Here is a 27010-nt window from a genome sequence, read left to right on the forward strand (position 1 = left end):
CCCACAGCTCATCAAGGTTTCTTGCCAGATCAGAAGTTACCCTTATCTTACAGTTCTCATAACTGCCTTTTTACTTAGAACAATTAAAGTCACTTATCAATTTGGGTTTTATGTTGTATGTGAATATACCTTCTCAGTAGTTCAATTCTGCACTCACTTTCACAGCCTTGCCATTCATCTATTCCAGTAACCCCCCAGGAATCAAAAGACTGTAACATAGCAACAGGTTTGAGTAAACAGCAAAAACACAAAGAAGGGTAAAGGACTTAATGGTATAATGGTCAAGATTCATGCATCTTTTGCCAGGTGACAAGGCTATACAAGGCTAACTAATCTTCAAGGTGACAAGGCTATACAAGGCTAACTAATCTTCATGTAGCTAGGGAGCTTTTGAAACAAGCCATTTTAAAACACAATTTTTTTATTTTTTATTTTTTTTTTTTCAGAATTCAATTTTAATGTGACCAGATTTCAGTTAACTTGTTTTCTGGTCTAGGGGTCTTCAGGTGAAAAGGAAATACTGAGGCCATTGCATGCTTCAATTATTTCCATTATTTTCAGAGTTAATATGTATTCTTGCCTACTGCCAGACAGAATATTTCAGTTGATGGTACTTATATTTAGCTGAGTGAGAACCACTAATTACCATTTCCTGACCTAGCATCCTAGAAAAATGCCAAAATACTTCTATTTAAATTTCATTCACTCAGTGACTTTAAAAATATTTTAGTTCTACACAATATTAGTGCAGGGATTTGAAATGGTGGGTTGATTTACTAAATAAGTTCCCATAAATACAATTCACTACAGCTATTTAAAAGATTCCTACATATTAGATTTGAATGTATGTTATCTAATAAAGTATCTTATACTTTTAAAGGCTAATTGATTGCAAAAATGACCTCATGCTTCTGTGGTTAAAGAATTTCTGCTTGTAGTATGGACAAGTCACATTCAGTCAGTACTGTGTAGATTACAGAATCATAGAACAGAATCACAGAATCATTTCTATTGGAAGAGACCCTCAGCATCGAGTCCAATCATTACCTAACTCTAACACTAAACCATGTCCCTAAGAACTTCGTCTAAACACCTTTTAAACACCTCCAGGGATGGTGACTCCACTCCTTCCCTGGGCAGCCTGTTCCAATGCCTGACAATGCCTTCTGTGAAGAATTTTTTCCTAATATCCAGTCTAAACCTCCCCTGGCACAACTTGAGGCCATTTCCTCTTGTCCTACTACTTGCTACTTAGGAGAAGAAATAGTTTATCTTTGATGGTTTATATTTGATCCTTTCACCTACACTCAGCCCAATACTGAGTTTCTATGGGACACACTTTAACAATCAGTCTCACTGGGTAGTTAAGTGTCCATAATTTCTGAGACTGGAAAAGAAAATATTTATTACCCAAAGGTCCTCCATTATGGAGTTTATAGGACTACAAGAGTCAGCCTTCACCTCCTTTACTAGATTTTCTGATGAAAGAAAATTAGGCTTAGATCTCGTGTTATACAATGAACAGCACACTGCAGATCTGAATCTCTGCACACATATAATAAGCAGCCTCTCCCAGAATTTGCATACTAATACAAAGCCTGTCACTGTTCCTCATCCCATTTCGATTACTCCTACCTACTGCTCCCCCCAGCTCTGCTTCACTGCTTTCTCCAGGAAGGATCTTGTGTTCCAAAAAACTCCTGCTTTTCTTGTTACTTCTAACTGACCATCGTGCTTTCTCTTGTAAGGTCAACAACTTTTCTCTTCCACTCTATGTAGGTGCTGACAGAGGGAATTAAAAGCTAGTTGCCACACTCTCACATTTTATCACTTGGGATGAGAGAAAATAAACAACAGGAGGGAGCATTTGCAGGGAGATTTCTGCATAGCCTTAGCTATCTCAAGCTCAAATACATTCAGAAAAAAAACTTTGCTGTTAAATAATGTAGCAATCAGTCTTTCATAAACTGCAGTCTACACGAAGAATGTGCAAGAAGAGCATCCCTGATTAATGGCATGACCCAGCTCAGATATCCTCCGATACCTTGCTGCAGTGCTTGGAAATGTCTAACAGTGTAATGTGATCAAAATATTCCATGTCTTTCTTATTAGTTTGGGTTTTTTTAATGGAAGAAATTATTTTCTGCAATTTTCCAACAGCTCTTTAACTGGGAGAGTTACAGTCTAAATATTTGCCAAGGGCCTAATGTAAGTAACTGAAAAGAGGAGCCACATGTTGAGCAACCTTAAGTACTAGCAATGTGTGTATGTCAGTTCTCCCACTCTTGCTAAGAAAAGATTTACATACAGAGTGGTGAATGGCATTAATTTTTGAGGGTGGAGAAATTTTGTTCTCTGATAGTGATATATTAGACATAAGTTATATATATATATATTAAATATTTGAAAAGAAATAAATGTTTTTGTCTATGAAGTTGATCTAACTGCTCATTCATCATCACTCAATTGTGTCACAACTTGCTCCAGGCTTCTTCAAGTGACTATTATTTGGTTGTAAGGATCTAACATTATTAGATAGTCTATCACGTGCAGCTTGTCTTTACACAACACACTATGAAGACCTTTTGTGCCACTGAGACGATTTTGCCAAAATGTACTTTCAGTTCACTGAACTGAGAGGGCATTTGTCTAAGCCATTTTCCTACTTCCTAGGCTCTGTACCTGTTTCAACAAAGTTTGTGTTTGCTTCACCTAAGACTGTTTTCCACATACGAATATAAATTTGGTAAGATTTCACTGATAATTCTGCAAAGACTGAAAATTGCCTTTAGCAACTGGAGTACCAGGCTCTGCTGTTTGTTAAAAAAAAAACAAAAACAAAAAACAAACACAAAAAGCAAACAACAAACAAACAAGAACACCAAAAAAAGAAACAAAACCAAAACCCCCACTACTTTTCAATGTTCTTTGGTCAATTAAAGAAGCATTTAGCTGGTTAAATGAAAGGACTAGTCAGAATATCAGCTTTTCAGAGTACATAGTGCCATTATTTATTGTCATGGAACACTATTCCCTTTAAAAAGCCTTGAAAACTGCCATTTAATTAAGTGGAAGCCTCTCTCTGTTTCTCACATTAAAGAATATATTCCATAAAACAAAGAGTATATTGCATTTTGCTTATTAAACTAATGTTTGCTCCTCTCTTTCTTCCTTCCAGCCACCCAGCAGTCCACTGAATCAATGCACTGCTGTTGCCTAGTTATTGGGAGTTCAATCCTGCTACCATCAAGGGAACATTAGGCTCCCCATTGATTTCGGCAAGGGAGGATTAATTCCAGGCAGTAGATAGATAAACTGAAACAGAAGTCCATACCTTCATTAGGCCATTTAGAGCTGCTTTTGCCTGGCAGGCTAACAGCACTCAGTTTAGTAGGTATGAAGTTTGACACAGTGTTGTATTAACTCTAAGAAACTTCTAACAGAGGTATTTGTAATTTAACTGCTTTAAAGATACTGCATGTAGGAAAGGAGGTGCTTCTTCTCTAGCTTGACTAAAAGAAAACAATCCTCATTTATCTGCTGCTGGGCAGAGCTTAGGAAGGCCCTGATCATGGCTGGCTGGGTAATGATCACAGTTCTCAGCAATCTGACACGAGTTTCTGACACGTGGAGCAAGGCCCACTGGAGACTGACCACTGACTTCACCAGCAAGTTCCTGTCAGCTTCAGTTAACTTCAGTGCTTGCACCGTTTGTCTCTCACTGCAATCTGATTTTATCAGCACATTCCTATCACACACCTGAGCTCAAAGGAGAGGCATTCAAGCTTGCACTGACCCAACTTGGCATGTCCCCATAGCCCAGCACACCGCTGTACAGGTTAGCACAGACCTTGAAACAGCATGAGCAGAATACTAAAGTACTAATTAATCACCCTTTCTCCTTAGCAAGGCTAATTGCCTCAGGCTTGATGCCTTGCTGACGCAACTGGTCTGTGTCTGCTTTTCAGTAACTTCAGCGCTCTGCATGGTAGCAGGCAGACACATCTCGCATCCATCATCCTTTATATAAGGCACTACTGCTTCTGCAGCACTGGAAGGCTAATGTACTTTTCAGGAGAGGGATATTATTCTGATAAATAACTCAAAATCTCAATTCCATACCTCTCTGATGGCTGTACAAAACTCACTCTGCAGCACCTTCTTCAGGGACTGTAGCTTGTGTACTGGTACCTCTCCAGATTCTTGCAGTTTCTCCAGTAACTCAATTGCTCTTGCAACATCTAAGTGGGGAAAGAAATGGAATATGGATCAGTATAAACAGTGACTAATAAGTGACTAAAAGTGGTACGCCAATGGCCATTTTAAATTTAAAATTAGCTTTACCAACACATACTGTATTCATCTTGTGTTATATCAGCACTGCTGTTCAGAAATCCAAATCCCAAAGTATGGACAAACTGCGCATGCACACGTACAAGTGACACACATAATGAGGTACATTCTTTGCTGCAAACATTCTTTGGAACAAAGCTACCAGTTCAAAGCAGCTAAACTGTATTAGCAGACCCAAGATATTTCTTACTTTCTGCATAAGAGAAAGTAGCACAGGAACAGGATGGTGCCTAGTTTCAGAAAGTCTGAAAGAATAAAGCTGAGTCCTTATGAAAGCACCCTCAGGATAACAACACCTAAGAAAAATATTTGATCTTTTCTTCTCATAAATCTAAATCTAAATATCAACTACAGATAAAATAAAGTCTTCTGAAGGCAAGTAAAAGTCTGCTAGGGAAGAACAGAAAGTGTGCTAGAAAAGAGTAAAAGTGTAAGGCTCTTGTCTAGGTCTCGCAAGACCTTATCTGCCACACAGAACCCGTGTGACCCATAGAAATACACGGAATATTTTTTGGTGGCCTGAAGTACCTATAAAGGGAAAGACCAAAGTGCCTCTGAAGAGGAGTCCAGAGGGCTTATGTGAGTAACCATATTGAGTGAGAAGCAGCAATCTGGTCCAGCTGAACAGTGCTCATATGCTTATTCTCATAATATTTTTCCTAATATGCACAGTTATTACTAAGATACATACAAAAAAAGAAAAAACCCAACCCATGAGATGCCCAATAGTCCTTTATGGCTGGGAACACAGGCGCAGAACAAATAGCGGCCAGTCTCATGGAGACGATCCTAGTCAAGCAAGGGACACACTGACTTACATACAGGAGTGAACTAAGCAATACATATCCCAGTCTGTCTTCAGAATGATAGAGCTTAAATACAGAGTTTTCTCCTCCTGTATCATTTAATGTTACCTTGAAGCTTCTCCTGTAAGTTTGTTGGTGTAGTTGAACGTGGCAATGCTCTTCTCTTGACTGTGTGGTCATTCTTGCATCTTCTAGCACCTTGTGCATAGCTGCCAGAGCCACTACTGGCCAGTTACACCACTCCACTAAAAACAGGTCTGTATCCTAGTGCTGAAATGAATGTATAGTACTAAATGGTTAAACAATATCTGAGGCATTTTAATTCTGTGCTTTAACTGCACAAAAAAAGAAATAAACACCCTTCCTCCAACTACACAACTCCAAAATGACTACAATAGCTAGAAGCAACCTTATATAATTCTCATTTCCAATGACAGAGATTGTACTGTTTGTGACTGGGAGATTATGCTAATTGAAACAGTTCTTACAATCCTTAGCTTGTAGCTGAGCTATACTGACCAGATGTCTTATACAACAAAGACTTGAGAAGTTCTCTGGCAAGAGAAAAGAGATGACAGTAGATGAGCTGCAATAGGAATAAAACCATAATCACATATTTGCATTTATAAGAAAATCCAGCTGCACTGGCATTAGGAAAAGAGAAGATGACACCTCAAAAAATTTACAATTTAATAAAAAGAGGCAGGCAACTGGTCAGCATGGTAGGTTGTACCATAATAAATTAATACCTAAATAATTCTCAAGCTTTTTTATAGGTATCTGCCAAAGGAAGTATGTGAGGAAGCACGGCAGAAAGCAGGCAGCGTTTCTTTCAGGATGTTTCCACTTACTGGGCTGTAGTCTGCATCTCAGAGCAGTAATTTTCAGATGAAACTAACACTAAGCCTGTGTTCAAAGACTGCATCTGTGCTTTTGCTCCAAGAGTGCTTTAACTGCTAGTGGACATCCAGTCCATGTTGCTGGATCACAGCTAGTCTGTCATAACTTCTGCACAATGCCCAAAACGTGGATGTGAGGTCCTCACTACCACCTCTTGCTTTCCTGATCTGCCCATTTCTCCACTCCACACTATTCTGGTAGAGATATAGCCTGTATCATTCAAAAGGGATCATCTGAGGGACAGAGAGACCTTGGCGTGATGGGAAAGAGGAGCCCCGGACTGATGAAACAGGTTTGTGAGCTGCATGTACAGAGACAACAGTTGAAGCTGTATTTGTAAACAGAACAGAAGAGATGATGTGGAGGGGTACCAAGAAAGATCCTTCTAAAGCAATTAGTGATCTGAAGTGATACTCAGAAAGCTAAGAGATCACAGTATCACAGTATGTTTGGGATTGGAAGGGACCTCAAAAGATCATCTAGTCCAATCCCCCTGCTGGAGCAGGAACGCCTAGGTGAGGTCGCACAGGAACATGTCCAGGCTGGTTTTGAATGTCTCCAGAGAAGGAGACTCCACAACCCCCCTGGGCAGCCTGTTCCAGTGCTCTGTCACCCTCACTGAGAAGAAGTTTCTTCTCAAATTTAAGCGTAACCTCTTGTGTTCCAGCTTGATCCCATTACCCCTTGTCCTATCATTGTTTGCCACCGAGAAGAGCCTGGCTCCATCCTCATGGCACTCACCCTTTATATATTTATAAACATTAATGACATTAATGTTTAATAAACATTAATAAACATTAATAAACATTAGTCTCCTCCAAACTAAAGAGACCCAGCTCCCTCAGCCTTTCTTCATAAGGGAGGTGCTCCACTCCCTTAATCATCTTCATTGCCCTACGCTGGACCCTCTCCAGCAGTTCCCTGTCCTTCTTGAACTGAGGGGCCCAGAACTGGACACAATATTCCAGATGTGGTCTCACCAGGGCAGAGTAGAGGGGAAGGAGGACCTCTCTCAGTCTACTAGCCACCCCCCTTCTAATACACCCCAGGATGCCATTGGCCTTCCTGGCCACAAAGGCACAGTGCTGGCTCATGGTCATCCTGTTGTCCACCAGGACCCCCAGGGACCTTTCCCCTACACTGCTCTCTAATATGTAATTTCCCAACTTATACTGGAACCTGGGGTTGTTCCTGCCCAGATGCAGGACTCTACACTTGCCCTTGTTAAATTTCATTAGATTATTCCCCGTCCAACTCTCCAGCCTGTCCAGGTCCCGCTGGATGGCAGCACAGCCTTCTGGTGTGTCAGCCACCCCTCCCAGCTTAGTGTCATCAGCAAACTTGCTGATAGTACACTCTATTCCCTCGTCTAAATCGTTAATGAATATATTGAATAATATTGGCCCCAGTACTGACCCCTGAGGCACTCCACTAGATACTGGGCTCCAACTAGACTCCGCACCATTGACTACCGCTCTCTGGCTTCTCTCCTTAAGCCAGTTTGCAACCCACCTCACTACTCTATTGTCTAGACCACACCTCCTCAACTTAGCTGTGAGGATGCTGTGGGAGACTGTGTCAAAGGCTTTACTGAAGTCAAGGTAGACCACATCCACTGCTTATCTGGGAGATAAGGCCACGGAAACCAAGAAAAAATGAGATTCTAAAAAGAAGAATGTGACCGATGGCAGCTAATACCTGAAAGTGGATTGTTTTGAAATTTAAGAAGAGCTAAGTACACTCTTTAGCAAGAACCAATTCAATGGAGTGCAAAAGAATGGCAATGCATTAAATAAAATATGAGGCAACATGTTCTCAGTAATAATAATGTCACAATGATTTTCTAACAAAACTATCACATCATTTACCTTGGAATTTTTCTTTTAAAGTCTGTATCTGATACCAAAGACTTGCAGTTAGGTAAATATTACTCAGCTCACACTCCCCAGTTATTAGTACCAGTTGGTACAAACTGGTATGTCAGATAGCATAAAGCAATTAGATTATTTACTCTGAAGAAGCTTCGACAGTCTACCGTAACAGATCAGATAAGGCCTCTGAAATTCACGTGACACATGATAGCTATTCAGATATTCTAAATCAAACTGGGACCTTTTCCAGCGCCAGTCCAGGTAGGTTTCGAACTGTCTTTCCCTCTCACCAGACATACTTGCAGAAGGTCAGAGCCACAGATGACAGATTGGTTCCTATTTTGCAGTTGCTTAGAAGTTTCACCACCACACCTGAAAATTCTGTTAATCACCCCACATTTGTTATGGTCCTGAACTAAATTATATTCAATGAAAAATTTGTACTGATTGGGAAATCTGTTCTGATCCAGAAGGAAACATAAATAGCTCTAGGTATATTAATCAATGAAAAAGAATTAAGTACAGGTCTAAACATTTCCCTAGGGCATGAACCAGACTTTAGATTATAATTAAACACTGCTAAAGTGATGAGTGTTTCAATACGTAAGATACATTCATACTCTCGTTGAAAATTGTAGCGTGGGTGATTAGCCTGCAGTCTCATAAGCAAAACTGGACACTAAGTTGTTATTTGCCAATACTAGATTATTTAACTTTGTGATTAAGAAGTGGCTATGGGTAAAGAAAAAGCAGAATATCCCAAGAGCATTCTGATTTTCCACACCTCCAAATTCATCCAGTGTGCTAAAATGCATGAATGCTGTTGCGCAAGTTCTTGCTTTGATTTATTATTCACCTGTCATATCTGTTAACAATAAGAAGTCTCTTGTCACAATTAGGCCCACTGCTTGCTCCGTTTGGCAATGACTTGTGGGATACTGCTCACAGTAGAGAGAATACAGAATAATAAAGAGCTTCGTGGGATAAAAATGCAGAATTAAAATGAGGCACGTGTTCAGGGCCAAAGCTCTTTGTTACCTGTTGATGCTTCGTCAAGAGCAACCTATAACAGTTGGTACAAAACAGAAGATTTTGAGCAGACTAAAAATGTATAAACATGAGTGTATAAAATATAACATGAAATAGGTTGTACTTCATTAATAACTCTGAAGGGAGACTTGAACGAACTATTGCTTTAGGACAGGTTAAAAGTGAAATTTATCAGTCCATGAGACGTTAAGTGATATGTAGACTTTTTGCTGATGGTGCACTCAAGGTGAGTTCCAGCTAAAACTAAAGTAAGTGCTTGCTCAAAGAAGTGATGTGACTGACAATAAGGAAGATTTTAAAGTTATGTTAAAATAAAAGGTTATAGCAGGGAATCCACTCCTGCTGAAGTCAGTAAGTGTACTGCCGTATATTTGAGAAGGACCAGTATTCCTCTGCTGGGATACTTTTATTGTCCCCAGTCCTCCTTTGATTACAAATGTAAGTAGCTTTGCTTGTAGATATCATCACCAAGGAACTGTTCTTAAATACCATTTTCTTACATTCTTTCGGAAAGTGTAAACTGATGAAAAGAGAGTGTGTATTTATATACATATATGTAGCAAAAAATCATGAAATTATGTTAAAAACAGTTATGTCCTATGTAAATAAAATACTCTTGCTTTTTATTTCTCACTTGTCCTTCCTTTAAGCAGAGACTTTTTTAAAACACAACTTCTGAAAAGGATTGTTTTGCCTACTCTCAAACATTTTCCAAAACATGAACTCCATTATACTAACATTAAACTCATGCTAATGTTATTGAAATCTTATCTACATTTCTCACAGTTATATCCCACCAAAATTGATGGGAATTTTGAGTAATGATGCGGATAGAATTATTCTTCTGTATTCTACAATAGATACACTTTTAAAAGGAACATGCACTTACTTCCCCCCTTATTATATCCAGCTCTTACCATATTTTTTTCTACCGTTTTTTCTGATTTCTTCGTACATACGCACAATTCCCTTCTCTCCCATTCTGTTTGACATTCACTTCCCTTTTTGTCTTCTCATCATCATGCTTGCCTACAGCCTTTCAGGAAATAATACTGTCGCAGTGTGGTGGGTCACATTATCAGTGAAACAAAAAAGGCAGAAGGCAGTGGGTGGGTGGAAAGCGCTTTATCAAGTGCACTCATCAAAAGAAAAGCATGATTCTCAGAAGAAAATCTCATTTCAAGTGTTCTTTTTGTATTTTCATTTGAATGCCATTTCAGTTGCATTGCTAGTAAGACACAAGCAGGAGGTTCCTATACAAACCTAAAGAAAGAGAGGAATCACTATAACATAGAACTAGCAAGACGACCATACTGTGACAGAAGTCAAACATACTAATGCTATACTAAATGAAGTTAGATCATGTATACATAGCCATATAGCATAGTGCAGCTGATAAACAGGTCATCTGGTTTAGTTATCACATTCTGCTATATATTCTTTTCCCTTGCAGATTTTGTTCAAATAGTTAGCAATGCACAAAGCAGACTGACTTGTTTAATTTGCTGGATGTTTTGAAAAGTAAATGCTATTTCCAATAGTTTGCAATTCAGGTTTTGCAACTCAAAAGCAAATTATGGATCCACAGGAAGAATTCTGGCTCATCTGAACTTGGTGCTCTTTCATATTGCTGTTGAAATTGGACAGATCAGGCTCCAGCGTTCTGTGAAAGTTGTCCAGTCTGGGGTTTCACCCTGGTAGATTTTGTGCGGGCTTTATGTTTGTTTCAGTTTAGTCAGATGGGTTGAACATTATTAAGAAAAACATAGCAAATTATTTTAGCATGCTAAATGTTTCCCGTTTAATATTAGAGTGACTCTTGATAAAGAATGTACATGCATGCTTTATACAGCAAAGTGTGAAAACTGTTGTATATCTATCAGTGCCTAACCCTCCTTTCTTGTGCTAGTCTATCAGTGAGTTTGTCTGCAGCCCTTAAAATAAATGTATTATCCTCTAACTTAAGAAGACTATTAGGCACTTAAATAGTAGCTAAAATGCTGTGTAATACTAGTTTGGGTTCAAACAGTAATTACTCAGAAACACAGTATTTCTTTACGCTGATTACTACTCTAGAATCATTTTGGGTTGTTCCCAAAGCCAAAATATGGTGATCACTTCTTTATTAACAACATATTAGAGAACAGGCTTCTCATCCTCTTGAGGTTTTTCTGTGCCTCATTCCTGTTAATTCTGGAGACCTTCACTGCATTAGCATGCTGGTTACTTGGAAAAGTAAATGTGCTGCATAAACACCACCCTTTGGTATCTCAAAGAGGTGGAACATCACTACAAACTGACAGCAAGGATACTTAGTAAGTCTCTAAAATATTCACTAGCTTCACCATGGCATTAAAGAATAATAATCCTCGCAATTTTCAAGCTCTGTTCTGTCGTGCTTGAAGACCTTTAATCAGGCTGAAGGTGAAGAATTTGCATGACATAACAGGTCCTTATAACTGTCAGTAGTTTTTCACTCCTGCAATACTTATCCTCAGGTTTAGTTATTCCTTTAAGCCCATGCGAATACATTCCAGAATTCTTAATGTTATTCTGTCAAGTTTTTATCATAATTCCCAAAGCCTACATGGGATGCTTTATTATGTCTAGCAATCTTCTCCAAACACTATCAAATGACAGCAGGTAATCAATGGTTGTGCAATCTGAATTCCGTGGTGATTAGCAAAGTTCATTCATAATTCATAGCCAATAGCTCTAGTACATTGTATCACACTATTTATGCGACTCCATGGCTAAAGCACTAGCTTTGGCAAATTTTCAGTGCGTATTTTTTGAAAATTTTCTGTATGACTATGGCTCTGCTGTCAGTTGCTGCTTTGTACAACATGGCAATTCTTACTCTGGTGTCAAATACCAGGCTGTCTGATACACTTCAATTCACCTCTTTGGTGAGAGTACAGAGCTCTCCTGAAATACAAAATCTCTTCCATTATTTCAATATATTTATTTAATCTAATCTGGACACTTAGCAAAAACTGAGGCAGAGAGCAGCCCTTTTTTCCCCATTTAAATTGATGTGTTTGTCTTGCCCAAAATTTCACGCTGATCAATAACTGTAAAGGTGTACTTCACCGTAGTAAGTCAGACACAATGGGCAGGGAGCAATGAGCTAAGCTGTTAGAAAACAGCAGTATTATTCAACACTTTACAGCGTGTATCTGTGAGGTCTATTCAAATTAATTACAGGAAGAATACTACTACCAGTGCTTTCATAGTCTAGTTCAGACGATAGTAGTTCAGATGGTAGTAGTTATAGGTTTAATGCAGCATCACTTTGCACTCTTGTAGTTAAACATTACTTGAATGCATAAATAAATATAGCAAAGAACAGCCATACAGAGCTCTCATGATTCACCTTGTGGTCAGGATTTCTAGCTGCCACACTTCTGATGTAGATATTGACAGCTCAGCGACTCACCCTAGACTTACAGTCAATGAGGAGAAACAGACCCTTTGAGGCTACAATTCATCTGACCTATTTTAGATGAGATGAATCATACTCTGGGAGTGCCTGTTCCCTTTGTGGACTACAAAGGGAGACTTGAAGATTAGCTCATATGTAAATGCCGGCATCCTACACATTAGACAACTACATCACTATGATGAACCCCACTCTTACTGCTCAGATATATAGTGAATGACTCATGCAAATTCATCTCCATGTGGTCCACAAGACACCATACATCAGAACAGTTATATTTGACAAGAACGCTGTTGTTAGCAAGCAGGGCACTGCACAATTTAGTTAAAGCTTTTAAAAATGCCTTAAGCAATGATTTTATGGATTGTTTTCTGCTTAATGTATGAGAAAACTGAGTATATCTGTCTGTCTCATTTTGCCTGATGTGAGATGACTGCCCTAATGACATTAGTAGCATAACCCCAAGGGGTTTCTACATACATCCCCCCAATGCCTGGGGCAGGCTCGCTTGGCTACTCATCGGACTGTGTTTTGGTCTCTAAGCTTCCATATGTTTGAGCTACACCCACATTCTGTTTGGCTCTAGCTTCTCAGGCACACTGCAGATATCTGAACTCTCTGCTTTACCCCATTTCTCAGACACAGAGCCTGTGACCCAGGTGTTGCACACCCCGAGACAGTGTTATAGACCATGAGTTTTCCCAGCAGCTGTGGTAGGAGCACCTGAATATGACAGAAAAAGGTCTGAGATGTCTTGCAACAGTATTTAATGGAAGGATACAGTTTATTTGCAGGGAAAGCAGTGCCACATGTGACCCAAATACAGAGGGCAAACTCTGCGAAGACCCCTCCATCCAGCATCCTCAACACCGCAAAAGCCCTTCAGGCCTCTCTTCAACAATTTCAGTCACTTCTGCTGCTTCAGGCATTTTGCCTGAAATACTTGCCATTTCAAGCATCCTGCTTCTGAATACCCTGCTTACCTTCTTCAACTGAAACACTCAAAAGGTTCCCTTAAATGAAAAAATATGCCTCTCTGTGTTCTATGAACCTCGCAATGTCTACAGAGTCTTAAATAATCTCACCATCCTTCCCACTCTCCTGAGTTCTAACTAGTGATTTTTGTTCTCCTCAGCTAGGGATTTTCATAGCCTTAACCTACCATAAAGGCCACCTGGGAGAACTGGATTTGCTTTACTTTGGTCCATCTTCTTATAATATTCATTACTGTACATAGAGCCAGTCCTCAGTTTTTCCCTTGAAGCCTTCACGTACGCGTCACAGGAGCATCTTTGTCAGCAATTTTCAGATTTTGTTTGCTTTTTTTTTTGTGTGTATGTGTGTGTGTATGTAATCAATCTATAGAGTTCCTAAAACTATTAAGAGCTCATCAGGAAGTGAGAAAGTGGCTTGGTACTGTCATATTCCCATTGTTGCTTTTTAAAGGAATAACAATAAATCGCAAAACAGTAAGGATCAAATTAATGGGTAATTCAGGATCCTTTCAATAAAATGAGTTTCACTGGCTTAATTTGAGGCCTGACGAGCAATAATCCAATTCAGAATTTTCAGATTGGTATTTAAAATTAACCTCAAAACCTAATAATTTTTAAACACTGATATAACTTTTATTCTTCCAAGTTATTACTTTCATTGCCATTTCTAAAGCAATCAGGATGAGGGGGGGGATAAATATGAGTCTGAAAATTTTCACCAGAAGATGTTGTCATCCGTGAGAAATGAAGAAACTGGGGATACACCAACCCTTCACATTTGACAGGACTCTTTGTTTTTATATAGAAGGCACTGAACTTAGTATCGGTATTAAAACAAGCTATCAAATTATCCTTTAAGAGCAAATATTAAAAAATAAAGCTGAAAATGTAAAGAATAGAAGACCATTGGATACCATGGTATTCTCTAACACAGGACTTAGAATGTAACGATTTTCCCCTGTATTAGCTATAGAGAAAAGGGAAGGTAAAATTCCTTTTTCTTTTTGACTTTATATTACTTAATCATATCTGTTCTTTGTGATCACAACTATGATTTATAGCTAGCCACTCACTGCTGAATAGAATGCATGAGACATGATTCTAGTCCTTTTTTTGACTAGGGAGAGTTGCCCACAAATATGATACAAAACTGAAACAGTTTTTTAAAGTTTATTTTGTATTCAAATAAATATATATTATATAATAACATATATAAGTATCTATTCATTTCTTAAAGAGAAAATAACCCACGTTTCCTGCAGGAAGTAGGATATTTTGTAGTTTCAGACTTACTGCTATTTATTTTACTTCTCAGTCTTTCTGTATTTTTTTTTTTTTAAGATCTCAGGTGTTTAAAGTAGTTCTTTGCATACACAGGACATGTAAAATGGCCTTCTGTCTGACTTCCTGAAACTATGAAATGACATAAAGAAAGTCCTTTGAAGCAAAGCTATAACCTCCTGAGAAATTCAGTATGGTAGATACATCTGGCCTTAATGAATTGAGTTCCTACAATCTGAACAATGTGAAAGCAAGAAAGCTGTCTACTACCTCCTGTAACCACAGATATCTTGTGAAGAGATGCCTTGGTAACTCTCCACCAGCTTCCTCTGCCTCCTGATCACAACATCACTTGATCTTGTAGGATGAGTTCCACCTCAGCAGATACTACTCACCATGCAGGAGTGGGGTGTTCTGGTTTTGGCTGGGATAGAGTTAATTTTCTTTCTAGTAGCTGGTACAGTGCTGAGTTTGGGGCTTTGTATGAGAAGAATGTTGATAATACACTGATATTTTGGTTGTTGCTGGGTAGTCAAGGGCTTTTCAGCTTCCCATGCTCTACCAGGTGCACTAGAAGCTGGGAAGGAGCAAAGCCAGGACAGCTGACTCAAGCTGACCAAAGAGGAGTTCCTCAACATATGAAGTCATGACCAGTATATAAACTGGAGGTGACCGGGCAACAAAACCTGCTGCTCAGGAATGCACAGGCTATTGTTGTCATGGGTGGTGAGCAACTGCATTGTGCATCACTTGTTTTGTATATTCTATTATTATTATTATTATTATTATCATCATCATTATTTTCTCTTCCTTTGATGTCCTATTAAACTGTCTTTATCTCAGCCCACGAGGGTTTTTTTTCTCCTTTTGATTCTCTCTCCCAGCCCACTTCTGGGGGCGAGGGAAGTGAGCAAGCAGCCGCATGGTGCTTAGATGCCGACTGGGGTTAAACCACAACACGAGCTGCTTTAAACACTACACGAAAGCACACTGGACAATTTGCTGAAATTGCCAACGTGAACGCTTTAGACGGCCTGATCCTAGATTAAAAGAAAAATGGGCTGGTAATTTAACATACCCCAAGGGCACTACTTAATAAAATACTTGTTTTTGTGTTTTAAACCACAAGCATATAGAGAAAAACATTAAAATCACTGAAGGAATCAAAATTTTGACTAAGCTAGAGAAGCAGAAAACAGAAATAATTACAAGGAATAAGCTTGCCTGAACAAACAGGATGAAAAACAACACACTTTTAGCTGAAACCCATTCTCTCTCTCCCCTGTCTAAGCAAAAGCAAGTATTTATGCATCCTATGTGCATACCGCAGAACAAAAGTATTGGCCATATGGGCAACCTCATGCCTTTCCCACACCAGTACTTTTAGCCTGTGTTTTCAGTTTGCATCAGAGAGATTTTTCTTGGCAGGGAAGAAGACAGGAAGAGGGGAAAAAAGGCCCCAACAGGTGTCTCGCAAAGGGAGGTAAGGTTAACTTAGGGATGTTAATTCTCCTTCACAACAGGCACCGTGTTTGAGCCAAAGCAGTAACTCTCACTTTCTTCTCTGCTCGTATGTCATTACTAAAGTCTCCTGCTGCCTCTCCTCAGTTCTTATCTCCCCAGCTAATCTTAGTCTTAAATCTTTTCCTGTCATTACCAGAAAGATGAGAAAGATGGCTGTGGGCTACTGGCAATTGTACATAGCAACAAAAACAAATTGTCACTTGAAGCCTAGCATCACAATTTTATCTTCTGGTGGTTTGAGACTCCGGTGCGACAACAGTGAAAAGATGGCATTTGTGCAGTACGATGGATGCAACATAGTCATTACATACACATACCTAACGCGACTTTATCTGTAGGCTCAGGTAACAAGAAGAGAGTTAATATTCTCTCTTCAGTTTTAGTGGATTTAAGGATATTGCTTTTTGCAGATTGAATCCCCGTGGTAGCTGGCTATATACTAATCATTTCTCACGAAAGGAAAGAAGTGTGTATGCGAAAAGCTACGACAGGAAGAAGAAAGCAATATAAATAAAATCCTTTGTTAATAAATCCCTGCAAAACTAGGCAGTACAGTTATGCTGCTGGTAGATGTCAACAACTGATCACTGTTAACTTTCAACTTTGAGACAAATATTATCTTAGAAGAAAGCCCTGACTATGTCGAATTGCTGCTGCAAGTTACAAACAAAACATTGCAACAGAAAACCCACGTAAGAAACAGAGAGATCACTGTCACCTTTGCAGTGCTGTTGCTTGGTGTCCTACGCGTTGAACAATGCTGAGAATGAGAACAGAAGAACTGGAACTCATCTCAGGTTGCAGCCTGATTTCACAAGGCTGCAACATATGAGGGACACACCTGGACATACTTTGACATGGTTGGACTGTCAGGATGCAAAAGGTGCTGTATAAATGAGAAGCAACTCCAGAGCTATTACTGTTGGGTTACAAAACTATCAGGCTACAGAGGGGATCAAACATACAACCATCTCGTTTTCCAAAGCATGCTTCATAGATGTCAAAGCCATCATGCTCTCTTCAAGTTTCTCTGGTCTGGCTCTGTATAACAAAGAACAGCTTTATTAACCTTTTATTCCTGCGCTGATTCAGTAAATACCATTAGACAAAAATATGGCTGCCAAATCTATTGAAAAGTGAAGAGATGATGGTAAATAAATTTCTGAGGGCTCAGAGTGCTGCTCATGGCCACGGTGATCCACTTAATCTATTTCAAGTACATTCTTCCCCAATGTTTAACTGATTGTAGAGGGATCAATACCTTGAGGTCTAAGAGATTTATTCTTTTTCAGAAAACATGGTTGAAAAAGAAAATTAAAGAGTTAGTGGATGTGAAGGATTAGTGATTAAACACAGACTTTTATTGAAAAGAACCAGTAAAAATGTAATTTTGGTTCAGAAGAAATAAATTAAGAGCCTATTTTGGGCAACACTTCCTTATGCAATTATCCATGTTTATACAGAAACAATTAAAATCAATTATTTTATGGTCTGTGTATTCACGGAACATTGTTCCATCTTTTAAATAATAAAGAACAATCCTCCTACAATCTCTTCTCAAGATACAGTTTTCTAATCAAGATTTTTTCTCTCTTTTTCTTAGGATTATTAGTAAAGTAGGACTAGGGTAAAAACACATTATGAGAAGCTGTACGCATTCCCTAGTAATTCAGCTGAGATGCATTTGAAAAATTGGGGGTTTATTTAACTACTCCATTTTGGGCCCTGGTGAAACAAGTTCTCAAAATGTATATATATCTCCCTCTGTATTTAGCATATCTAAGATTCAAGCCTGTGATTTAACTACTCAGGAAAACATTGTTACTATGTAAATGTGCATTTCTGAATCAAATCTTCTCATCTGAATAGAGAATTAACAGTTGAATGTTTCTCGTTCAGAGGCTGAGTCTCCAGCAAATATCTCAAAAGAAGATTAAGCTGACTGAGATTAACTTTGAAAATGCCTGTATTTATACACACATGTACAGTTTACAGCACATTAGTATTATTCTTTTAAATGTCAAAAATGGATTGTGTGAACAAATTAACTGTATATGATGGAAGCCAGACTTACAAATTTACAGTTATGTGCTTCTCAAAACGCTACATATCTGCATTTACTTGATTTCCTCGTAAATCCTCAACTTCACAATTTTTGTGCTTCTAATAAGTAACTAAAACCAATAGTTTTACATAATTCGTATTTCAAATTTTATTACATCACCTACAAGAACATTATTTTGTATCTGAATACCACAGGTCAGTCAAAAGCTTGTATTTGTATCTTTTTGCACTTGCATGAGTGTCATCTGTGTTAAGAAGAGATGTGCATGCATGTGTCCTGTAACAGAGAACTTGAAGGACAAATTATTCTCTGCACAAAGCTGATGACTTCAGTACTTTGTCACATTTTTAAAAAAAGTTTCTGTCTGATAACATCATTGGTGGAGTCCAGCTCAAGTGATAGGATGGAATTAAGCAAATTATTTACTTACAATTACATTAAGAGGTTAATCCTTTTTTCCTGTAGTTGCACAAATGTCTCTCAGACATTGATGTGAAAGTGAAGTTTGTAGGATCCAGCATAGGGATGTTATTTATAAACCAAATCCTTCTTTTTCAACATTATTTGTAGATAGGTGGTATACATTTACTACATAAAAAATAGCATCCCTTGTGCTTTCTGATCTTTAACACCCTTGCAGCTTGCTGCAAATGGTGAACCCCACACCTGTGCAGGGGCTTGTGAAAGCCTCCATCCACTTCACCCAGCTGCAGGAATGGGTCTCCTCAGAAGGATCAGCAGCAGGACACACACAGGTGAGCTCACTTTGCTCTACACAGGATAAATTCAGATAGACCAAAACGATTACCTCACTGCTACCCTGTCTAAAGAATATTTTCAGCCTGACAGACAGGAGGAACACAAAGTCTCTGGACAGCTATCTGCCGGCCACAAGCCTGGTTACTCTTTCAAAGGTGTCTCGCAAACTTTTCCTGTTGGCCTATCCAGCTTCTGCAGAGATACGCTATACTATCAGTTATGTGTTTCTGAAGGAAATGTGACTGGAAATCTAAGATATTGCCCCTTTACACTCCACAATGGTGACAATGTTAAAAGATGCCATGAGTTTTGTGGAAGATGTTTCCATGTCTCTGTGCACAGCTCTCTGACAAACAGCAGCACCAGGGTCCTGCAGCATCTGCTGCACGGTGAAGATGATATGATGAACTTTCATTCATGTCCACGCACTGTGCCCTGACAAAACTCTATTTCCAGACCACCATGAGCTGCTCTGGGCTGGAGAACAGGGCCGTCTCTGGGAAGACGTATACTACTGTGGGCCCATTTCAGATGCATTCAGAGCTCCCGAGTGACCATGTGCCCCAGCACCTCTTCAGGTCAGGCCCCTACCGCTGAAGACATTTAAGCTGGACATGGGCATTTAACTTCTCAAACCATGTATTTTTACACCGCTCATGAAAACCAAAGATGTCATGTAGGTTGGCGCTTGCTCCTACTCCAGCCCCAGAGCTCCAGGAGGCATGGCTGAACCGCTCTCTTACCAAACCAACACTTCAACCGCACGGCTCCTCACAAAACATTCCCATTCATCTACCCATAAATCAGTGGCTCGATTCGCTTACCTTAATCCATCCCTTCATAAAAATACTTTAAAACAAAACCAAACACTATTAAGTGTTGATGCAATGGTGTTAAAAAATACCCCAAATGTTTCAGTCTGTGACCGGAATTGTCACTTTTTTCCTGTTCCTACAAACAATAGTTTTGTTTTTTTTTTTCTTGGAAGAAAGAATTTGATTAATTATACATCCTTAGTTGGCATACCAAACAGAGAAATGTTAGACTTAAAGCGTGTGGCACTTGCAGAAATATTTTCAATTTTAGCACACTAGGCTGAAGAGCAAGAGAAGACATCCCCATAACAGACAGGGAGCCAGGCGGGGAGCGGCACATCGCTTAGCACTGCTCCACAGGGCTTCACCCCAGCGAGAGACACCTGGCCTTATGCTGCCTCTCTGTCTGCTATTTCACACTGTATGAATCTGATTTTCTCTTCCTGATGAGTACATTATATATATATATTTTTTTTTTTTTTCCAAGATAATACACATTATACTGATATACACATAGTCTACGGCAACTGATATTCAGTACAGTTTCTCTTATATACATATATATATGGGCACAGATGGGGAAAAAAAATCCCTATTTATGCAGGCTATGAGGATGTAATGGGAAGAAAAATGACAGGAAGAGAGGAGGAATGGAGCAGGAGTACTCCAAGAAGTATCAATGTATATTAATGGTCAAGTGCCATCCAGTACCACATCTGGCAAAGTTTGCTTACCACCTCTAACAGCTGATGGCGACTCCAAGCCCATTCATTCTCTTATTTATCATCACAGAACATGGTACTTTATAAAGGATATTCAGGAAGTGTTGAGACACTCGCTCCACTGGAAAAATATTTGTTTGAATTCATAAAAAAACAGCAGTGCTCAGTTACACATTACAGCCAAACAGCAAGAAGCCTTTCCAGTTTCCAAGGATATATTTGAAAGCAAGGGAAATTTGGTTGTCAATAGCCAATAGCTATGACCTTGTTATGAAACTTCACAGGGATTAAAATATCAGCACTGTATATTCAGTCTATTCAAATTTCTTCTTTTAACCTCAGTCACATGAAGAACTGAAACCATCAGTGACATGAATAGTAACTATATAAAGAAAAACATAACAGGACATGGATTATTAAAAAAAGACAGCTGAAAGCCCCCCTTCACATGAAAATATATTCCCTTGTTCTTAATCATGAGATGTACGGGCTAATTGTATAATTTCTTCGAAAACAAGAAGAACTTTTGAAAAGTGTTCTTTTAAAGCTTCCACTTTCAGGGTCCTGTGCAGAGAGGAACAAGGACTGAAGTTTTACAACAATCGGAGCCAATGCATGGTCAGTTTTCTTTCAGAACAGATTTTCATCTTGAAAGGAAGAGAACAAGTAAAATTCAAAGTAAGATAAGCTTTATGAAAAGTTTTCCAGACATTTAGCAAAATAAAGAAGTTCAGATAAGAGTGGAACATCTATTATGCATAGCTAGAAGGATGTCTGCTTCAATTTGCAGGCCTCCATATGACCACTCCTAAAACGTGTGCCAAGGGAAGCACAGAAATCTATTCCCTCCCTACATATTTCTGGGAGTGTAATGGCACTTGCAGAAAATGCTTCCATCAGAGTGTGCTAACACACTCTTTAAGCAATTTCACCCACAACAAACTTCCTTTGATTTCTATTTGCTCATGATGTTTATCTGCAGCACACAGGAACTCATGGCCGGTCCTCGGAGAACCGTGAGGAGGCTCAGCTGGCTCGAAGAGATGCTTGGAGAAGAAAAGAATGTTGCCACTGGATGTGCATGCAGCATTTGAGACAACATCAAGCTGGTGAGGTGCTGATGGTCATGGGACAGCACAAGATCTGAGGATTAGAGGAGGAAACTGGGTTGCTGAACAGTAAAAATGGGTAAAGGTTATGGGCAATGCACAGAGTGATGAAGTCAACCACAGTAAGGCTTTGAGAAGAGCAAGGCAACAGAAGACAGCACGCAAAGGAGATATGGGCTCTGGATAACAAAGGGGAAGGCAGCAACTGCTGGTCACGGGGTAGGCTGAGGCAACGCCTCTGTGGAAGACAAAGGACATTGAGAGGCGAAGGCAGACCTGCCCGCCGCCACGTAGAGGATGACACACAAGATGTGACAAGTGGTATGCCAATCCAAATAAATACTGTTGGAAAATGCCAACTAACTGCAACCAGAGCTCTCTGTAATCGAAATCAGTTTCACCCAAGTTCTTACTAAAGACATACCTATGGAAGAAGCAAAAAAACAACTGTATAGGTGTTTTGAAACATTTCCCTTTTGGTTTGGAGTGACTGCTTTGTTTATTTTAATAGAGGTAAATTAAGCTGGGAACATGCTTAAAAATCCCTAGCCTTCAACATAAGATGAAAAAAAAGAAAAAAAAGCCCAACCTTACTTGTTTTGCTTGTCATTTATGAAAGACAGCACTGTAACATTCCTTCCCAACCTAGAACAAGGTATAGTTCCCTACACCTTCAGGGTTTAAGATTTGAATCCGCCCCAAAAATTTCCCCAGTTAGTTCTGATGGACACTGGCGATTACTGATGGTGTGGTATTGATTCAAAATGTAGGAAATTCTCAATGAAGACAGGAAGGGTGCACTTTTCTACAGAGAAGACTTGGCTGTTGGAAGATGCCTGACAGGCAGGCTCTTGCCCTTCACAAAGCTCCCAAACACTGGGGCCATCCTGAAGTGGTACCCACATGTAGCTCCACTGCTTTACATTTCCTCCCTGAAACATTTGCTGATTCCCTCACCTCCTCCCAGCAGAGCAACCATGCAAAGGTCAGACAAAAATCTTCGAGATGAAATTGTAAGTGATTAAAATTTCCATTATTTTGTGAACTTGTTCTACATATTAAAGAGCCCTAATGGCACTTGCACACATTTGTGCAGGTAGAAAGGCACATGATGACAGGAATTAAGGAAATTAATTCTTGTGCTTTGGACTGAAGTAATCTTCCAGAATGTAATTGGCTTTCAATCATTCACACACAACATGCCCTTCACCTTTAAATGGTAATTCATTTTACCATACAGCTTTTGAAGTCCATTTATGTCAGGCTTTAAGAAAGCTCCCACCACTGCACTAGAATACAGTGTATATGTTTTGTCCAGAAAGAGACCACATCAGAGTGTAATTCAGATTTCTGGTGTATGTAGCTATACAATGTTTTACCATTTCAGTGATCTTTAGCAGGGCGAAATGCAGAACACTTCCTGGCCTGAGATCAAGCAGCAATTCCCTCAGCAGTGCAATGTTATTAATGCTGCCTCTCCTGAAACACTTGCTATTTTCTTGCTGCGCTGAGCTCTCCATGGGACACGGCAAAGTGGATATGAGTGTACAAGACTTTTCAGGGCTGTGCCTAGATCACAGCAGAGCTGTGCAAAGCACAATGACAGTCAACATAGCTGTGTCCGCTTTAATAAAAGCAACAGAAATCTGGAAAATCTCACCACATAGCACTTTCCCTCTTCCATGGCTGTGAAAGAAAGACTACAGGGGAAATATTTGGAAGCACAGGCTTGGTCTAGTTAGTTCTGGGGTTGCTTCAGCCTACCCTCTTCAGTTCAAGTAGCAGCAACAAGTTAGAGGTGATAAAGTGTATCCCTCTAACTAAATGGCTTTCTGCAGGCCAGGTGCAGTATTTAAAACTATTTCTTCTTGTCTGTATTTTCCTTTTGCATGTCAGGTCCTACCATTCTGTGATGTTTTATCTCCCTCGCACTAGTAGCAAAAGCCCTGGCCAACAAACAAGGAGACTGTAATGTTGGCATCACTGCCAAATGGTTAGGCATATCCTGGACCCAGACAACAGATGCTTATATTTAAATTGGGACTAATTTGCATTTTTGCGCATTGTGGATTTTTAAAGCATAGTTTTAGTAATGAAAAGGAAAGTGTAATTCTGAAATAGTAATACTTTCCTTTGAAAAGCCAGGTTTACTAATGGATTGCCATCTGTTCAACGCTTTGCCAGGAAATAGATTTGTCCTGCTTACTGAAAACAGTATTAGGGTGAAACTGTAGATTACACAGTGGATTTCTGAGCAGTTTAATTTAAAGTGCATGCCAGCATTTTTCTATTTCAGTAAGAATAACTTTAGATTCTCCTTTTCTACCAATGTCAGAATTTAAGCCATCCAGCAAACTGTATTTCAAGCACTCTGTGGGCTGTTTTGCTCTCAAGTGGCTTCCAGTAGAAGTGCCAACCCCTGCCTTATTATTTTGAAACTCCGTTCATCAGGTTTCTTTTGCCTAGGATTTGCAGCAAGAAGCTCCCTACCTTGCTTCGAAACCCCACCTTAATCCTAAGGAAAATGAAACAAAACAAACAAACAAAACCCCACAAACCAAAAGAACATAAAAACCCCTCAAACAAAAACCAAACCCAAACACATTTTAAAAACGAAGGCACTGGCCTTAATCATGCTTTTAAAAGCGCACAATTTATAGGTGCTGGGAGGCTCTTGGAGCCTCTGGATGCAAATTAGGAAGAAGGACACCCTGGCAATTCAGGATGCTCTATCAGGAGCTGCTGGAACTCTCATAACTGATGAAGCCAAAAGAGCAAAACAAATCAGAACTGTTAAGTTATTCTCCTCTGTAACTCACAGAAATACGATAACATTTCTGTGGAGCCTTATTACGGACACAAATGCACTGTGAGGGAAAGGTCCAATTTTTACAGCATGGAGGCAAAAGTTGAATTTTAACATAACTTCAAGATTTCAGCACCCTCTTACACTGCCTCGGTAAGGCTACTGACACAGACTCCAGGCTAGCAGAACACCAACCGCTCTCTCCACCCGGACCGAGTAGTTGTCTCCAGCAATATGCAGATGTGCTGTTTTGTAGGGTAACATCATTAACGTCAGCGAGCACACAAATTGCAGTCGCTGCGCCCCTTCCCGCACACCCCCCCCCCCCCCCGGCCGCCAGCCCCACAAAACGCCACATTTTGCCAGCAAACGACAGTGTCCTCGGGAGGTGCGAGCTCGCAACCCGCCGCCGGAGCCGCTGCCCCCACTAGGGAGCAAGTCCTGCCGAGACACCCGCGGGGGCGGCGGCGCGGGGGCCCCGGCTCTGAGCCACAGGGACGGGCGCCCACGGGGGAGCCTCGCAGAGCGGGGGCGGCGGGGGCACCGAGGAGCGTCCCCGGCGGAGCGCAGCGCAGCGCTGGCCGCGGAGCCACATCCCGCGCCCCCGGCACCGCGGCGCTCCCGCCGGAGAGATGCCGGCTGTACCCCCGCGCAACCCCGCCGCCCGCACAAAGTTTTATTTCCTCCTTCTCATCCCTCTCCTGCCGCCCTCCCACCTGAGCCCCGCCGGGAGGCGCCTCCCCACCGCCGTCCGCCACAGCCGGTGGCGCCAGCCCCACGCACCGCGGGGCCGGGAGAGCCGCCGCGGCAGCGCTCGCCGAGCTGGGGCTGCGGGGGAAGACCCTGCGTTCTGCCGCGGCGGCCCCCAGGCAGGGCGCGGGGCGCTGGGGCAGCCGGGGCGGCGGGGCGGGGAGCGGCTGCGGGGCGGGAGCCGCGCTTACCTCTGTCCAGCGTGAGCGGCTGGACCGCCGTCAGTGTCGCCATGTCTGCGGCGGGGCTGGAGCCCGAGTGACGCGCGGCTTCGGCACCGGCGTGGAGTGCGGGGAAGGGCGGGGAGGAGGCTGGCAGGGAGTGGGGGCGGAGGAGGAGGGTGGCTCCGTGGGAGGAGGAGGCGAGCGGGGCGGAGAAGGTGCCCAGGAGAGGGCGGCTCATCGCAGACGGGGCGCCGCGATGCAGCGGGCGCAGGGCGGCCCGGCGGGGCCCGCAGCGGGCTGCCGGCATCGCTGCGGTGCTGGAGCCTGGCCTGGCGGGAGGCCTCGGTCTCACCGCGCTCGCCTCGGAGCAGAGATCCGGGACCCGCAAGAGACGAGGCGGCCCGGGCCGTGCGCGGGGGTGGGGGGCGGGTCGCCGCCGGTCCCGCCGCCCCGGGGTGCCGCAGCGGCTGAGGGCGGAGAGCTCCGCAGCGCCGCGGGGCGGGGAGGACGGGCGGGGGCCGGATCTGGCGGCCCGTCCTCGCTTGGGCCGGGGGCGGTGGGGCGGGACGTACCGCCCCGTCCCGGGGCTGGGGGTCTGTTCTGCGGCAAGGGGGGGTGGTGAGCCTGGGTGAGGCGCAGCTCTGAGGGCTGGCGGCAAGGGATGGAAGTCAGCGTGCCGAGCCGGGAGAGGAGGCACCTGGCCCCCGGGCAGGTCGTCGACCGAGAGGCCGTGTCCTGGAGTGGCCCTTTTGGACGGATCAAACTCGCCTTCAATCCGGTCGTCACCTCTTTCCGAAGAAACTGCGCAACCTCAGGAAACCCAGCGTCCTGTTGTAAAGCTCACCCTGCAGCGTGGGGTTGAGTCCTTAAGTTACAGGGGAAGAGGTTGGTCATGGACATGTGTCCGCCTCGTGTAGATCAGCTGCAGCTTGTGTGAGCTTGGAGGCCTTCGCGGGAGACTGTGAAGGTAGAGTTTGGCACTAGAGCTCTGTGAGGTTTGCCAGCAGCCCTCTGGTTGTTTACTTTTGTCCTTCCCATGAAGCAAAAAGAGCCTGATCAGCTGCCATCTGAGGAAGGTTTGGCACCACAGAAGAGTCTCAGGGAGTTTCTGCTGCCTTCCCTACCAGGGACGACAATGTAAAGAATGGCTGAGCAAGGAATGGTGTCCACTTCAACTGTGGCCCTGTGTGGTACCTGTGGTCTTGTGTTTGCTCAAGGAGCGCTGGGACAGGGTGGAACATCACTCTGAAGGGGAAAGTAGCGTTCTCCTTACCTGGCAGGATCTGACAAACCACAGGGGACTTGAAAGTACAGCAGTTTGAGGTTGCATGTCAATAAAAGCTTTCAACTGCAGCGGTATTTAAGTACTAGTGCAGACAATTAGGGAAGCTGTTGAAATTTTGCCATTAAAAGTTTTCAGAGCAGATTAAAAATACATTTGGCCATTTTAAAATTAGGGAAGTTTAAATAATATGTATGAACTACCTATTTCTGGTAAACTGACTTCAGCACAAATTTCTCTAATTAATAAACAATAAACAGTAAGCCATTTGGGTATCTTGACAAGAAAATGTTTCAGTTGGCTAAAATACCAGTCG

The 27010-nt window shown here is 41.6% G+C and overlaps 1 protein-coding gene across 3 annotated transcripts in view; it reads right to left on the reverse strand.

Moving 5' to 3' along the window:
- LIN7A (lin-7 homolog A, crumbs cell polarity complex component) overlaps nt 1–26208 on the reverse strand; it is a 51119-nt gene extending 24911 nt beyond the window's left edge. The window contains exons 1-2 of one of the 3 annotated variants that reach the window (XM_065041589.1): nt 25440–26208; nt 4123–4241 (exon numbers count right to left, since the gene is read on the reverse strand). In XM_065041589.1, the coding sequence (XP_064897661.1) occupies nt 4123–4241; nt 25440–25719 (399 nt within the window). In that variant the 5' untranslated portion in view covers nt 25720–26208. Of the gene's footprint in view, nt 1–4122; nt 4242–5267; nt 5425–25439 lie in introns of those variants that run through there. The other 2 variants (XM_065041580.1, XM_021299925.2) reach the window with 2 other exon arrangements.
- Between the last annotated feature and the right edge of the window lie 802 nt (nt 26209–27010).

This window comes from Columba livia, chromosome 1 (assembly GCF_036013475.1).
Source record: "Columba livia isolate bColLiv1 breed racing homer chromosome 1, bColLiv1.pat.W.v2, whole genome shotgun sequence".
In the NCBI taxonomy this organism is placed as follows: domain Eukaryota; kingdom Metazoa; phylum Chordata; class Aves; order Columbiformes; family Columbidae; genus Columba; species Columba livia.